This window comes from Cyrtonyx montezumae, unplaced genomic scaffold, assembly GCF_038088225.1.
Source record: "Cyrtonyx montezumae isolate F1298 unplaced genomic scaffold, pur_monq_1.0 scaffold_8, whole genome shotgun sequence".
Classification (NCBI taxonomy): domain Eukaryota; kingdom Metazoa; phylum Chordata; class Aves; order Galliformes; family Odontophoridae; genus Cyrtonyx; species Cyrtonyx montezumae.
The window spans coordinates 2,192,610-2,210,355 of NW_027072089.1; the positions used below are offsets into that span (position 1 = coordinate 2,192,610).

Here is a 17,746-nt window from a genome sequence, read left to right on the forward strand (position 1 = left end):
TCCAGCAAGGATTCCTCTATGTGGATTCCTCATGTACAGCTTCTCATCTACTGGGATTCTCAGGGCCTTCTCCATAGAGCTGCTCTCCAGGATTTCTTCCCCCCTTCTGTGTAAATGCCTGGGATTGCCCTGACTCAAGCACACCTTGCACTTGGCCTTGTTGAACCTCATTGGGTTCACAAAGGCTCACTTCTTCAGCCTGTCCAAATCCCTCTGGATAGCTTCTCTTCCCTCCAGTATATCAACTGCACTGCTCAGCTTGGTGTCATCTGTAGACTTGCTGAGTATGCACTTGATTCCGTAGTCTATGTTGAAGATGTTGAGGAGTCCGTTCCCAGGGCCAACCCTTGAGGAACACCAATTGTGACCAGCCTCCACTTAGACGTAGAACCATTCATCACAACCCTTTGGCTGCGACCAGCCAAGTAGTTCTTAATCCATTCAACAGTCCATCCTTCAAATCGATACCTTTCCAATTTAGAGAGAATGATGTGGTTAGGGACCATGTCAAAGGCTTTGCAAAAGTCCAGGTAGATGACATCCATCAGCCTTCCCCTGTCCAACAGTGCCATCACTCCATCATAGAAAGCCACCAGACTGGACAGGCAAGATCTGCCCTTGGTGAAGAGCTGGCTGTCTCAGATCACCTCTTCATCTCATACGTGCCTTAATGTGGTACCCAGGAAGATCTGATCCATGATCTTCCCAGGCATAGAGATGAGGCTTACTGGCCTGTAGTTCCCCAGGTCATCTTTTCTCCCTTTCTTAAAAATGGGAGTTGTGTTTCCCTTTTTTCAGTTACCATGGATTTCACCCAACAGCCGTGATTTTTCAGATATGATGGAGAGCAGCTCAGCAACCACATCAGCAATCTCTCTGAACCCTTGGATGCATATTGTCTGGCCCCATGGACTTGCATACATTCAGTTTCATGAGGAGGTCTCGGAATTGTTCCACTGTTACAGTGAGATGGAATCTGCTCCTTTCACTCACACCTAGAGGACCAGGGTCCTGGCAAACATGGGGATCTTGGCCACCAGGGAAGACCAACACAAAGCACTGATTGAGTACCTCAGCTTTTTCCATGTCTGAGGAAGCCAGTTCTCCATCCTCATTAATCAAAAGGGGAACACTGTCTTTGGTCTGTCTCTTTCTATCTATGTACCTGTAGAATCTGTTATTGTTATTTTTCACATCCCTTGCCAAGTTTAGCTCCATCTGTGCCTTGGCTTTCCTGATCTTCTTATCTCTACACATGCAGGCAGTGTCCTTATGTTCTTCCTGGGCTACACAACCCTGTTTCCACTTCCCATACATGTCTCTATTTAACCTCAGTTTAAGCTGCAGCTTCTTGCTCAGTCATGCTGGTCACCCACCTCCTCTACTCAGTTTCTTCTTCTGGGGGATGGAGAGCTCTTGCACTCACAGAAGAGTATTCTTAGAGAGCTGCCAGCTCTGTTCTGCTCTTTTGCCCTTAAGGACAGTTTCCCAGGAGATCCCATCCAGCAGTTCCTTGAGCAGTGAGATGTTTGCTCTTCTGAAGTTCAGGGTCCCAACTCTACTTTTTGCCAGGCCTCCAGATCACAGACTCCACCAGGGAATGAACACTACAGCCCAGGCTGCCTCCAATCTTCACCTCTCTAATGCTCTCTTCTGCATTAATGTCATGTCCAGTAAGGCTTCACTTTGGGTCAGTCCTTCTAGTACCTGGACCAGGAAGTTATCCTCAGAAGACTCCAGGAATCTCCTGGATTGTCTTTTACCACAGTGTCACTATCCCAGCAGATATCTAGGTGGTTGAAATGCCCCATCATGAGAAGAGCCCATGAGTGTGACACCTCCTGCAGTTAAAACAAGGCCTTGTTAACAGGCTCCCTCTCATCAGGTGGCCTGTGTAGACCCCAACCTCTGGATGTCCTTTACTGGACCAAACTTTGAAAGGATGCTTCTGCCTATTCAGGTTTCTCTCTTACAGAAAAAAAAATGTATCTTCAAATTGTGAATTTGTGCTCCACCATTTGAGTAGCGAGTATTACAGTCTTCTGTTTAGCATTTTGCTAAAAAACAGGGACCCAAATTCATTACCCATGGTGTTTGATTTTCCCTTGGAAATTTGCTTCTGTCTACTGTGTCCTTTTAGAGCTGGCAGTTAAACAATCATCATATACTTAATAAAAAATTTTCTTCATCTAGCTATCAAATTAGCATTGCCATTTCTGATATAAATTTTTAGAACTCTGTAAAGAATATCCTAAAATTGTACTTTAATTTTAAATATCTATGCATATTTTCTCCCTTGGGAAATAATTATACAGCCTAATAGATCTTGATGTTAAGGCTTTTTCTTTACTCAAATTTAAATTGCTTTTTCTTTTTTTTTTTTTTCTCAGAAGCATTATGTATTCTTACTACTCCTTATGGAACACTCAAAATTATTTTTGTCTTATACTTTACGTTTTTTGGCTTTTTTCTTCAGTTTCCCACAACAGTTTTATCTTTTTTTTTTAAGTTATTAATACATAAAACTTGCCTTCGTAAGTTCCTTGACATTTTTGCAGATATTCTGGCAACAGATTGAATAAATTATATTATCAGATGTTAACCAAAGTAATGGCCTATTATGAATGAAGAAAAGCAAATAACACTAGATCAAGCTTGGCATTTCAGTTCTTGCAATACGTGAACTGTTGCGTTATCAAATCTTTTGTTGCTGTAGCAATACCAAATAATAACTGTGTGCCTGAAGGCTGCAGTAGAACATGCATCTCACTTTGACCTTTTGTAGCATTATTTCAATGGGAATGACTGCTTCGTTCTGCATCCCACTATTTTTCTCTCTCCATGCACACAGGATTCAGTGAATATCACTGTCAACACTTCATGGTAGCAAACTTTGTGTCTCGAGCTGCAGTGGGGGGGGGGGGAGAATTATCTCTAGGAAAGAAACCAGCTTTGCTCTTTAGTAGGCCTACAGCAATCACCAACTTTTTCAAGCGTCACCACACCATCAGCTGTCAGCACATGCCATCCAATAAAGTCATCCATGATTAATTATTCTTAAATGACAGCAGCATATTGAAACAAGCTGATAGCTGCTGACAGTGGAAATCCAATTAACCTGAATTACTATCTTGATTGTGGCTCAATTAATGTCAGCTGTGCCACATCAGAAGTGAAGGCTTGGCTAATATAATTGTTTAATTAATTTACTGCAGAGTTTAGTTGATGTGGGACTGCCCTTATGCTGACTTCTTTTCTTTTTTTTTTCTTTTTTTTTTTCCTTCATCAACTGAAAGAAACAGAAAGAGGAAGCAGCTTGCCGTCTACAGCTTTTTGCTAAAGTGGATAAATGAAGTTCTGTCTTTAAATGAGGTTTGAAAGATCACAGAGGGAATAGCAGAGCAGTTAAACTTCTGTTAAGAATATGTTGTTGCCCATTGCTTCAGTGAGTTTTGCTGCGCCCTGTAGCTGAGATGTAAAGGGGTAGTGAGGATTTCTCTTTGATGCATTCAAACTGAAATATGATGTTGCTATATGTTTGTGATTTTTCTGCCTTTTTAAGTAGGTTTAACAAGCAACAGGAAGGCTGTTAATGAGAGAAGGATTTGTTTATCTTCAGAAATAGAAAATTGAGTCAGAGGTGACTGGAAGTTTTGTTGTTTGTGATGTGATATCTGCCTGGTGTCTTGAGATAAGTTTGTACTCTCAGAACTCTTGTGCAAAGGCAGACTTTAATGGCAGATAATTAGAGTAAGAAGAAGAAATGCATTATGAGCAATTCTAGGAATGACTCAGTAAAGAAGGGATCTGATGGTGGTTCTTCCAGTTGAAGCACATTACAGTGTCTGTTACAGTCTTTGCTGTGTCCGTTTAAATTCATTTAGTTCTCTGCTGGTCAGTTTTCAACAAACACAACAGGTTTAAAGGAAGTATCATCCTTCCATTCATAAAGAGAAACACAAGAAACAGGGAACTGCCACAAAACAATTGTAGGCCTAAGAATTACACTGAACCACTAATTAATATGTTGGAGTCTGCGAAGTAGATCAAGAGAAAACTTTCCTTCATCTGCATCAGAAACTTAAAAATATTCTTTAAAAATACAGGCAGACTCAGACTGATCACCAAATAAGAGGATTAGAGTGAAAAAAGGAGCTCTAATGACTTAAAGCTAACATTAGAAAGTTGAACTCAGTGAATTAATATGTTAAGTATACAGGCTTTGACAAGCAGAAAGGGGAAAATACACGCAGCCATACCACATAACTATATATATATATATATTTTTTTTTTCCATGGGGAGCTCAACTATTTAAGCTCTTGTCATAGATACCAGAGAAAGGAACAGAGAGTTAAAAGCTTTGATCAACAGTGTGGGGAAAAAAAAAAAAAAAAAAAAAAAGCTGGGGCGCTTAACAATTTCAGAGATTCCCTTCATATATCCAGAATGTTCAAAAATATCTGGTTTCAGAAATGCCAGCCTCTAAGAATTCCATAAGTGGGGGCTTCTCTGGAGATTTCTGCCTTTGAATTGTTCTCCAAATACCACCAGCACTTTATCTCCCACAGAGGTTTCAGTTGAGGTGGAAATTCTCAGAACTACTTTGAATCTCTGAGAAAGTTTTCAAACCAGTTATTCTGTTTTGGGGATTATGGTTGGGAGGATTTGCAGATAAGCCTTTCCCTGAAAACTGATTAATATCCTCATCTTCTCAGCAGCCTAGTAGATCTGCCTGGCATCATATTGACAAAAATATGTCACAACAAACTGAATTATATAAAAAAGTTGTGTTTAACATGGTTCAACAGTTTATTATTTTTTTCCTTTAGATCAGAGAATCACATAATCATAGAATGGCTTGGGTTGGAAGGGACCTCAAAGATCATCTAATTCCACCCCCCCATGCCACAGGCAGGGCTGCCAACCATTAAATGAGGAACTAGATCAGCTTGCCCAGTGCCCCAAACATCCTGGCCTTGAACCATTAGTCCATTTCCAAGGATGAGACATCCACAGCTTCTCTGGACAACCTATTCCACTCTGATGGAGAAGAATTTTTTTTTTTTCTGGAAGACATCTAATCTAAATTCCCCCTGTTTTAGCTTAAAATAATTCCCCCTTGTCCTGTCACTATCTGCTCATGTAAAAAGTTGATGCTTCTTCAGCTTATAACATGGTATGTAAATGAAATTTCTTTATCTCGGCTTAAAAGTAGTTGTGCTTGTGTGACTTGTTCTCTTCGTATTTCTACCATGCTAGAGAATCATATCTCTCTGTTGTCTTGCTCAACAAAAGAAATGTTTGCATGTTTTGTTTTTTTTCCCTTTACACAGCATAAATGGCTTGAATAAATATGTTTTCTACAGCAAATATTGCAAATCAGCTCCTAATACACACCATGACAGAAATCATACACAACTATACAAAGATATATGTATTTAATAAGTTTTGTTGCTTTCTGCACCCTTCCAGTCTTGCTGTGAGATACAATGGAGAGAAAAAAAGCTGTTTTCTCTTCTGTAAAGACTCCGATTCTCATTTAATTCTTAAATTTTGCAGATTTTTCTCTGGTTGCTGCTAGTAGTAGATCTGGTCTGTAGGATTGACCATTGGTACCTCACTTTGTGATGTTCATGGAGCTCCGTGTGGTTGTCCATCACCATTGAACTATTACCATATACTTTCCATAATCAGACCTCTGCATTGTCAGCACTGGTTGAGTTATGCCTAGACCTGGGGTTCGGTCACCAGAGCCAGTCTTCAAGGCAATTTGTGAAACAATGCTGTTAATCAGATGTTTGTAACATACTGCTCTCTTACTCAGGATCCGTTGCAGATTGTAAACACACAAAGATTTTGACATAAATGCAGAAAGCACACAATTTTGGTGGCAGTAAATTTTGTGACATGCTTCTCAATACTAATTCATTGGCAGAAACAGTAGAAGGTATGATACTGTGACCATTTTCAGCCTTCAAATCAGACACAGTCCAACTTAGTTTGCTAGCTTAGTTCTGAGTAAAATTCAGTTTAGAACATCAGTTAAAGATAACATTACAGAGAGCTCTAAGCAGTTATTTTGGAGGTGAATGAAGGGGACTGCATCCTTTTCCCAGGCCATATGATCTCCAGTACCATATTCATAGCTTTACTGTATGACTAATTAAAAGGAAGTATTGTCACCCAGGAAAATAATAAAGCCTCTGCAAAGGCAAAGGGACAAGTGCAAACAAGGAGATGTTGGAAAAGGAAGGAAAAATGAAGGTAAACCTGTCTCCAAGGTTCTGGGCTCACAGGGAAAGAACTCCAAAGAAGGGATCTGCAACAGGAGATCCTTCCTCAGTGGCAGTCACCCTTAAATGAAGCCAGGCTTCACCCTTTCTGGTCACACAGGTGAATTGCCTTGACCTGTGCTCCCAGGGCTGACCAGGTCCTTCCTTCAGGTGCTCAGTCAGTGGTTCAGGCCATGACTCAGCAGTTCCCATACAGCCTCCAATCACAGAAGTGGCAGAACTGGTTTACCTGAAATAAAAACAGGAAAAATGCCATCTGGAAACAGACTGGATATAAAAGGTCAATGATTGTGGATTTATATTAGCAAAGAGTGAGAGATGTTATTACGGGTGTCCCTGCAGGTATTTAATTAAATAATACCCTTAAACTTATACAAGAAGCTAGGATATTAAATATCTTATGAAATATGAATAGCAATTTTAAGAGAGAAGGAGGCACAGACAGTAGTTTTCTGCATTGTCTGCTATTTTAAGATCTGTATTTTTTGTCTTTAGTATTTGAATCTTGTTTTACAAGTCCTGAACTCTGTTTGACTTTCCCTTCATCTTCATCTACAAACTGGTTAGGAAACCTGAGGAGAATATATTCCCTCACAACATTTTCCTGGACTTTCTGATTACTTTTAGAGGCAGAAGTTTGGTAGTAGTTCAGGCTGCATTGTGGCATTTGTGCATTTACTGCAGAAGCAAAATGAAAATTCATAGGCTAATGTGAAAATAGCAAAATAACAAGAGGTTAAAAAGTGTGATTCAGACCCCGAAGAGCTTCTTTAGATTTAAACAAAAGTTTAAATCATGAATTTTGACTACCTAAGCAACTCTAAGGAACATTAATTAAAAGAGGGGAGGTTTAGGTTAGATGTTTCAAATAAATTCTTTACTCAGAGAGTGGTGAGGTGCTGGCACAGTTTGTCTGGAAACATTGTGGATGCCCCATCCCTGGAGGTGTTGAAGGCCATTTTGGATGACATCCCTGTCTGTGGAAAAGGGGTTAGAATTAGGTGATCCTAAGGTCCCTTCCAAGCCAAGCTATTCTGTGATCATTCTGCCTCCCATTTAGTTTTGTCCTACAAAATACGTTATAACATGGAAGCACTGTTATTCTTAGTTTCGCTTGTGTTACCCTAGATGTGATGCTATCTGCTTATGACTGAAATTAGTAGGAAGTACCCTTTCATCCTTTAGTCATGTTCTTGTGGCAAATTTTTGAAACTTTCAGCTTGTCTTTCAAGCATCTGTTTTGAATAAGTGAAGACCCCCAGTACTTATGGGGTTTAGAAGCTGAAAAATAGCTTTTAGTCTGCCTGTATATAGATATATAGATATATATATGCCACATTAGTCGAAATGTGGAGGTGTGTATTCCCTGGATTTGTACTACACCATTTTTCTCCAAGTAAGATTTTCATGCCTTTTCTCAATTTAATTTACTCACCTTTACTTAGCACTTTGCTCTCATCTAGCCTCAATACTACAGAAGAACAGCAGTGACGTAGGTAATGCTTGCAAAGTGGTAAAAAGTAGCATTCCTGCAAGGAGAAATAACTCCTGGTTGACAAACCTGATGATTCTCATCAAGTTAAGGATAATGCTCTTAATCTTGTTATTAAAACATATTTTTTTCCGATTTTAGTACCAAAACCAAAACAGTTACCATGTTCAGATATATTTTTAAAGCTCAATGCAGCAGATGTCAGCTGTGTTCTGCAAAACTCTGAATTGATGCGTGTTAGTTTGTTGACACTTCTTGGCATGCTAATGGTGGTAGTAGAGATCACTGTAGAATAGGAGTGATGCTAATGATGGTCCAGAGATAGTGGTGAGCAAAGTCTGTAAGATGTCCTATGTTAGATAAACCAATACAGTAAGGAGAAAGCAGATAGAAAGAAGCAAGTGACAACTCTTCTCTGCTTTTTGTTTTGTTTATTTTTCCATCATTTCAATTGGTCTAGTGAAAATCCAAATGTATAGAAATATAGACAGTTCTATTATAGTTCTGTGACATTTCCACTTAGATTTGTCAGCTCTTAGCACTCAATTTCTGAGGTGCTGATGGCACTGTGCTTCCTGGAAGCTCCACACATTGGTTTTACTTAACGTTTCTTAGGATCCAGGAGAGCTTCTTCATAGATCACTCACAGCAGTGTACTCACTGGTATTTGTATGTAGAGATCCTGCTGGTGATAGAATCAGACCAGGTTCTCCTTTAATGCCTGAATACTTACACTGAGGGTAATTTGTCTTAATTACAGCTGAGACTTGAAGATAAGTCTAAGCTTAAGAAGACTGTGCTTTGAAATTGGAAAAACATTTATTTCGGTCCCAACATGAAAAACAGTCACCAGAATTATGTGTTCTGTTATTTTTCCCCTGACCCCGAAAATGCCTTTGTTTATTTTATCTGACACTTGAATTTGTTTGAGGCTTGTCTGAAGATTATTCTTAGCTGTTGCTCAACCCTTTACTCTATTAACTTCTCAATTAAATCTTTTCTATAGCTATATACGTGGTTCTAAGGAGAAGTTATTAATTTTCTTGAAGCAGAACCTCATAAGCATGGGCTGAAATACTTCCATTAACATCAATGGAGGTGGAACAGATTATGCACTTTCTATGGCTCTGATGCTTACAAGTCAATGCAAAGTCTTATCTAAGTTGCTGTGGAGCTAACCTGGGGAGCCCTGCATTGTTACATTGGAGAATAAGCTGAATCTTTCCTCAGTTGGTTCCACAGTTGAGCACAACTGGCACAGTGAAGCATGGGCGACTTACAGACTGGAATGAGGTGGACTGAAAACAGGCTGAGCTACAGAGCTCCACATATAGAGACCAGCAGCACTGCGACCCAAAGATTGCCATTCCCAACCCTGCCAGCCAGTCTTTTTCATGTGGCAGTATAAACCAGCTAACAAACTCAGCACAGTACTGTTTTTGAATCACTCAGCTCCCTTTCACTCACGTAGCTCAGTTTTAAATTTTGGGGCAGTTCATTGCTCTCTGCCTGTGTGAAGTTGTTAAGAATCTCAGGGAATTGTTTAGCAAAAGTTTAAGGGAATATTCTGTTTGGGGAAAACGCAGACTATCTATTGTTCCGACTGCACATGATGGTCATTACCTGCTTTAAACTGCTGGCTAGATTTCCTACATAGAATTAAAACAGCTGCCAGAGATAGATGGCTTCTTTCCAGTACTGGGGAAAAAAAAGTTAATCCTCTTTATAGTGAATTTCTAAATCACATTGGAGGCCTACTGCCTTGAAAGACATGATGGAAATGTAAGCCATTATCATGCGTTGTTATAAATGATGCTTCAACCATTAAGAAAAAAAAAAACACACAAGTATATTAAGGGAATATTAAGATTGATAATTCAAGCATTTAGAAGGTAGAAAATTCAGCACTTAAATCTGCACATATGGTCTCACCACCAGCCCTTTCTGTTTTTAGGCAAATCAGCACAGAAAATGGTGCTCGTATCCTTACAGGGGAGTGTTGCAGATGGTAAAAATTGCCTGAGATTTTGAACTAGTCATGAGTGCACATGGGCTAGGGTCTGTGGGAAGCTTTACCTTTCCCAAGCAGAGCCACATTTCTTAGAAAGAATTAAAAGTGCACCCTCACTGATTGGACAAACTCCTTCCTCTATGTTCTTCCATCTACTCATCTACTCCCCATCCTGTTCCAAAGCATGGAGACACTAAAGAAAATGTTTCTATTTGTCAGCGGGGGGTACTTTGACATTTTTCTGTAGTTTTCATCTTTGAATTGGCTTCATTTAAATGAAATGTATATATCAGCCTGAGATTGATTTCAGGCGTGGAAAATGTCATCCTGGATGGTTATCACTGACTAAATAGCAAAGTGACAGAAAACACAGTCTTGCCATAGAAAATGCTGAGGAATGATGTCTATAGATGGCAGGTGAAATCAACAAAAAAGGTAAATGAGTAAGAAGTTAATCACAAAGAAATTTGGAAAGTGAAGGGTATGCAGAATTAGTGCCAAATTTCAAATATGTAGACATTGAGTCACAAGGAAAAGTTTGAAATAGATCCAAATGATGTGGCAGTCAAGGTACAAAACCAATGTGACAAAGCAAACTGATATTCCCTTGCTGGCACGGACTGGCCTTTTTCTGTTGCTATCAAATCTTGTAGGTTTTATTCATATGTAACTTGACTGCTTTGTACTCATTTAAATACATCAAAAGTACTTAATAATATTACTGGCCTTTTCTAGCCTGTCTGCAGAAGCAGTGATATTTAATAGCAAATTCATTGTTACTCTATAAGGAAGCTTTACCATAAAGGTCACCAAATCTGGTCAGTGCATTTTAATTTTTACACACATTAAAGGTCATACTCCTCACTTCTGTTCCAGTAACATATTCTGTTTACTATCTTATCAGAGATGATTGTGTATTAGTTATCTGAAGGATTTTGTCAAGATAAATAGAATATAAAAATAATAATAAGACAATAGTGAGAGTGTATGAGAAATTTTTCCCTCTCTGTTTGCATTATGCTTGGAGGTAAACATGCATCTATAGTCTGATTTTCTACTGCATTACTCCAGTCTTTCCTTTTATTGTCCCATGAGAGCTCCACAGTGCTCAGCAGAGTTCCTCTTAGTGTATATTGGAGTGACAGTAGTTTCAGATTTATAATATCATCTCTGTATAAATACATCCAAATGTTATTAAAGACCTGGGCTCCCAATCCAGCAAACCACAAATTAGCTTTCAAAATGTATATTAAGGGCATAGACAAATGCTTTAGTGCAATTCCAAATGACCTCTGAGGGCAGGGTGAAAGAAATTGTATGGACCTCTTTAATGTCACAAAACTCTCTGTACAGAGATTTGCATAAGTGTCCCATTTTATGTCAAACAGATTTGTTAATCTGAAAAGAAACAGTACTTGAAAATTAATCAAAGTGAATTTTCATCACCTGACAGAGACCATTAAGAGGACCTAACCCAGCAGTTGGAACCTGTTATGCAGGTCTTTTTTTGTTTTATTTTTTAATTTTTCTTTAGTTTGCTTTTTTTTTTAATCCCTCTCCCTCCCCCCCCCCCAAGATCAATTTGCAGGAAATAGAACTCTGTAACAGAATAACCGATGATTTCATTGCATGATTCATGGAACTGTATTTCCAGAAGTATTTGTACTGTTTGCTGCCAGAGGGAGGTAGGCATGCTTTTGGGTTAACCATCTTAGAATCATAGAATCACCAATGTTGGAAGAGATCTTCAGGTTCATCCAGTCCAACCATCTGCCTATCACCAGATTTCAGTAGTTCTCACTGAACCATGTCCCTCAACACAACATCTGAACATTCCTGAACACCTCCAGGGTCAGTGACTCCACCAGCTCTCTTGGCAGTCAATTTTCAGTTCCTGACCACTCTTTCAGAGAAGTAGTATTTCCTAACATCCAGCCTAACATATCCCTTGGCTCAACTCAGGGCCATTCCCTCCAGTTCTAACACTGGTTACATGAAAGAAGAGGCCAACAACCACCTCACTACAACCTCCCTTCCAGTAGTTATAGAGCAATGCTGAGCAATCTTGAGTCCAGAGAGGTTTGGAGTCATTCAAGACCTGTTTGGATGCCTACCTGTGCAACCTGGTCTAGGGAGCCTGCTTTGGCAGGGGAGTTGGACTCAATGATCTCTACAGGTCCCTTCCAACCCTTACAGTTCTGTGACTCTGTGATCATCATCTCCCTCCTGTGGACACTCTCTAATATCTTTATGCCTTTCTTATATTTGGCCTCTTCACCAAAACCAGTTGGGAATTCTCTACCTCCCTGTATTGTAGTATACAGTGGAAGAAATCCATAGATAGCAGAGAACCACAATGCTGCTTTTCCGTATCTGAATCGTACAGGAAAAGAAGTTTCCTCTGGACCACTCTCCTCTTATATATTCTTTGCTCTTGCCAGCATTTGATTCTCTATCAAAGAAACATGTTTTTGTTTTTTGTTTTTTTTTTTCTCCTTGTAACTGCATTTACTTAGGATTTCCAAAATGAATCTTGCTTTTCTGAGCCTAGGGCAGTATTGGGCTTTAATAGTTGTTAATGATTTAACTGTCTGCTGTGACATAATTAGAATGTCTTTTAACATTTCACCCCCAAGAAAGAAATACCTTCTAGGCTGTGGAACATGACCTGCAGCTTCTTTTGTGAAACGGTGATGGAAAGATTTCTTCCAGGCTCAGTCACATCCACTTCTCCTGTCAATATAAAGCACTCCTCAGCTGTGTCCCTAAATAGCCTTGCTCATTCCTTCTCTGCTTTTCACTGCTCACTATTTCACATATGTGTTTAAAGAGCTTTTGTAGAGACTAAAATATATCTTTACTAATAATGTGTTACTAAAAAACCCCAAGAGCTTAGCAAAATAACTGTAGAGAGCTATTACTTCTTACTGCAGGAATTGAGCTGCTTCTGTTTTTTGAGGGTTTTATTTTTATTATTATTTTTGTGTGTGTGTGTCCCATACTATATTCTTTTCATCTTGATCAAATATTTACAAGGAAAATAGATTAGCTCAAATGTAATCAACAAGTTTCTTGTGTTATGGGAAAAGGTCTTAAAACAGATTGGGACAGAGCTGTAAAACCAGAGAAATGCAGCAGCATACCATTCAGAGTTAAGAATAAGCTAATATAATTAAAGTAAAATCTGATAGTACTGCTTATAGTTTTTTTATCTCACATTTTCTACCAGAAAATAATTCTTTCTAGTTGCTTTAAACTTCTCCCAAATCTAGCCTGAAGTCTTGCGCGTCAGGTGTTCTGTATCTATAAATACATACATGTTTTAATTAATTGTTAAAGGTAGTCAGTGTTTTCCAAAATGGAGTTTTGGTAAATATGTTTACCTAGGACAGACATTTATTAGGAGGTGTTGTTAAATATTCTTGTGCATCATATATGTGGACAGAGCTTTACAATTTTCCAAAAAAAGGAATGGACAAAGGAGACATGCTTTTTTTGTCATCTTTATGAGAATTTGGCAAAAAAAAAAAAAAAAAAGCCTTTAAGTCTGTGGAAAAAAAAAAAAAAAAAAAAAGGTGTTCCCTCAATTTTCCTTGATACTTCTTGGAAGCTGAGAGGAGCACCCTCAAGATTCAGTTTGTACCAAGAGTATGCCTCAGCTATTAGTGCCCATGCTGTGTTACTGTTCCTAGGCATGCCGTTATTTCAGTAAGTATTCCTTGATAGTGGAAAAAAGCTGGGCAGAATTCTCATACAGTTGCTCCTGCAGTTGTGGGTGCAGGTTGCACTGGGCTATGAGAACTGAGAGATCAAATGCCTGCAATGCTTCCCATGCAGAGCTCAGAAAAGTCAAGGAAAATAAGCATCAACACTAAGGCGGACAATATAAAAGAAAGATCTCCAGCAGCTGAAGGGAGAAAGGGCTGGAAAAAGATGAGGGAAATCAACTGCAGGTTAGTTGGAGGCATGGGAAATGTTATGAAAAAGCAAAGCTCTCTGAAGAATTGTATCCTAAAATAAATTAATCATTTTACAAGTGTCTTGGCTTTGGTAGAAGTGATCCTGTTGTAGATTTGGAAATGCTTTACCATGTAGATCAACCTTGATTCAAGAAACTACATCATGGTTTTATTTATTTTTTTATTATTATTATTTGGGGAATTTGAATTTTCCAAAGATCAGCCAGGCTGCCAGCTATGGTTTATATCCCCACTTCCATGCCTTAAAATGGTCATGAACCCATAACCACATTGAAGTTTGGAATGGAAGATACTCTTTAAATGATTCTAATGCCTTGTAACTCCAATAAAAATTTTAGGACCTTGATGTTAAGTGAAAGGTTTAAAGTTTTTTCTGGTCTCATGTGAGAATGGCTTTGATGGATGTCCTAAGAATATCTGTAAGTAAAATGTATATACATACAATATGTGCATAGTGCAATAATTACCCCTTTACTGAACAAGTTAGAAATCCTGCTGGGGAAAATATTTTTTTTCATTAATTGTATACATTTACCTGTGAAAACTATATCATATCATATGCCAGTTGCTTAGTGCTTTTATTTCTGATGGTGATGTGTTTTCAGTGTGCCATGATGTCTTGGGGCTATTTAGAGTCACAGGACTGTATTATTTTTTGTTTCCCAATTTCTCTCCACAATGACAAGACACTGTTTATAATCACAGTTTAGCAATCACTTTCTGTTAACCTCAAATGGGGATAATTACCAGAGTTTGTTGTGTTTAATTTTATTATGTATGCTGTTCATTACTGTGTATTCCTCAAGGTCCCCATACCATGGTCTGTAGATCCTATCTGGTGTTCAGAACAATTTGCCCTACCTGCTATGTGCTAATGTCTTTCTTCACTAATTAGGGCACTGAAAAGCTTGCAACAGCTATGACATCAATCTAGGGCTGTAGACTTCCTACTATCTCCCAAAGGATACCTACAAACAAATGTTGCATCCATCACCTCACCAACACACAGGATTGTACTCTTCACAAGACAGAGTAGTTTAAGTGAATGGGGGCTATAAAAAGGAATTGCTGAATCTCATAATAGATATAAACAGACTAGAAATCATTATTCTGACTTGCCAGCTAGGGCAAGGTCAATGTTAACCTAAATATCAGAATACAGGCTTGGCCCAAATTCTCTTACCCTCTGATGAGTCTGTTTATGGTTGAGTGTGATCGTTCCTTTACACTGTTTAAATAAAAATAATCTATGTAAGGTGAAAATAATAGCGAATGTAAATTTGCAGTGATAGAGCAAAATAAAGGAAGGTCATTCTATGGTTCTATGATTCCCTGGCACTTGCCATGTAAGAGGCCAAAACTGTGGTGGAAAAAAATAGCCACGGAAGTAGACCTGTATGGCTAACAGCAGTACAGAGGGGTGTAAACCATTTAGTGTAGAATTTCAAACCACCGTCAGAGCTCATTACTCCACTTCAGGAAAGGAATGAAAAGTAGGTAACATCAGTAATATCAACATAGTCTTCCCACTCAGTTTGATGCTTTAGTTGGAAGATAAAAAACTCTGGACAAATGCAATTGTTTTATCAGGAAGGTGATTATATTTATGGAGATTTCCCTTGAAAAGAGAGAAAGAAGATCGTCCGGAAGAATAGATCATTACAAACAAAGGCACAAGTTCTTCATGTTGTTACATGTTGATTTGTTTCAGATAGTCTCATTAATGGAAAAATAGCAAAATTTCTTCACTAATGTACTGTCCATCTTCCTGTTCAAATATCCATGCATTTGTTTCTTCCTCTTCTTTCAGCTACGAGCCAGGAAGATGAAGTGCTGCCTCCTTTCTGCTGCTTTGTCCGTTCTGCTATTCATCGTCATCATCATTGCAGTCTCTGTCAAACACTGATCTGGTGAATGCTTCCACAGGTAAAAGCCTTGAAAATCTTAGAGTCTGTAAGATGATTGGAAGACAGTTCAAGAACCTGGTAGTACTAAGAAAGATTTATCTTGGCTTACAAGTTCAGCTTTGGCCTAGTAAAAATTTTCTTTGAAGAGTATTTGAGCTTGGAAGTAGCATCCTTAGTGAATCCTTAAATGCATTCTGAGATTCTGTTCAAACAAGACAACTTTTTGTTGTTTTCTCTGTTGCTTTTGTTGTTTTTTCACATGGACTTACAGAAGTAGCAATTATTGAGACCTGAATCCACTAAATTAAAAGTGCTGAAGTGGTATTGAAGACTACAGAATGAAAAGCAGTGTCAGGAAGGGTGATGCAGCATCCTACTGGGATGTTCCAAAGTGCACCTGTTCACCCACAGAGATGTTGTAACCAAACCCTCTGGATGTGTACAAAGATAACTGCCTAGAGACTGCAGCACAGACAAGAATAAAAAAAGGCTTCAAGTGGTCTTTGCTCTGGATCCACCCCTAAAAGGGGTGTTGGTCTATGACAGAGAGAATGAGTTGTAAGCTTTCCATGATAGCTGGGACATAAAAGCAACTTCATCCCATCTCTGAAATACAGTTTCTGAAGAAATATGCTTTAAGAACAGATTTTCCTTCTCCTTTTCCTCTGTCAGTACCATAGGAAAACGACTCAGTTATTTTACCCATAATCTTCAACTGATACAAATTATTTCTAGGTGTCTGTTTCTTTTGAAGATTGGGAGGCCATTATTCACTGAGCAATTATCATATTTACAGAATTTCTATCACCCAAAGGGCTCTGCTCTTCCAGGTCTGTGTGTTTGTTGCCATTAGCAGCGTTTCTAACACCTGAACCCAGAACCCAAGAGTATCATTAGGACATTTCTGCAGTCTGAAGGTATGGCCTATGAAGCGGAGATCTATGAAGGATGAGGGCAACTTCTGGTTCAGAAATCTCCCATATCCCAGCCTCTGTCCTATCATCTTCATATTTAGTAGGGGCTGCATTATGCTGAGGCTCACTGCAATCATTTCTGTGAATTTAAGCAGAGATTTTCTAGTCTGAATGATCTTCTAGAACAAGGAAGAAGGAAAAAAGAATTGGTAGATTTTGATTATTGCTTCATTTTGATTAGAGTTCCTCATATTGGTATCTGTTCTTCCATCTCGGGATGAATTCGTTGCCCTTTAATATGCCTTCTTTCTTAATTGTGCCATCAAAAGAAATATTTGAGATTGGTTCAAAACAAATATTGAGAAAGCTGTTCACGCAACGTGTACTTGAGCTGTGGAACTCCTTCCTGCATGACACTGTGGATGCAAAAACTTGGATCAGTCTTGAGCTCTGTACCATTGAATGCTAGGATAAATGTCCATTAAATGTTTCTCTGCACTTGCATATGTACTGAAGTGTTTGGGTACTCCTGAAGTGAGAAAGGTATCTTTTTATTTCTATATAAAAGTGTCTTTATGTAATATGTATGTGCTTATATTAATCCTATATATATTTTTATACCTCCTTTACATAAGAGACACTGCTTAGGGGTGCAGATAGTGATCTGTCGTACTGATTTAAATCTAGAGTATCTACAATAATTTTATTTGCATTACTCTAGTTTTACTCTGCATAAGTCTGGTTTAAAATGTGATCCCTCGTGGCAATTTATAATATAATAAAACTTGGTTCATATATGCTTCAATATTCTCAGCTACTAGGAATCACAAATCTTATCAACAGTTGACTAAAAGTAGATGCATTTTAATTTAAGTCCTTTAAGTGGATAGTCAGAGAACCACAATATTCCAACAATAAAACTCCATCAGGAAACCAGATTTAATCTTCTGTTAAGAGTTCCATGTCTTGAGGGAAGTGAACCTAGAGATCTTAATGAAAGCCCTATGAAAAATATAATGCTGTACTTTTCCTCATCGGTTGGAAACTAATTATTAAGTTTAAAGCATGAGTTACTCTCCAACAGTATAAGTGCAGGTGAAGTCTGCATTATGTGGGAGGAAGTTTATTTTATAATAATTATAAATTGT

The 17,746-nt window shown here is 38.5% G+C and overlaps 1 protein-coding gene across 1 annotated transcript in view; it reads left to right on the forward strand.

Annotated features, from left to right (window-relative positions):
• TSNARE1 (t-SNARE domain containing 1) overlaps positions 1-17,746 on the forward strand; it is a 484,781-nt gene that overhangs the window by 408,379 nt on the left and 58,656 nt on the right. The window contains exon 12 of the mRNA XM_065752794.1: positions 15,588-15,703. Coding sequence (XP_065608866.1) covers positions 15,588-15,683 — 96 coding nt within the window. The 3' untranslated portion in view covers positions 15,684-15,703. The remainder of the gene's footprint in view (positions 1-15,587; positions 15,704-17,746) is intronic.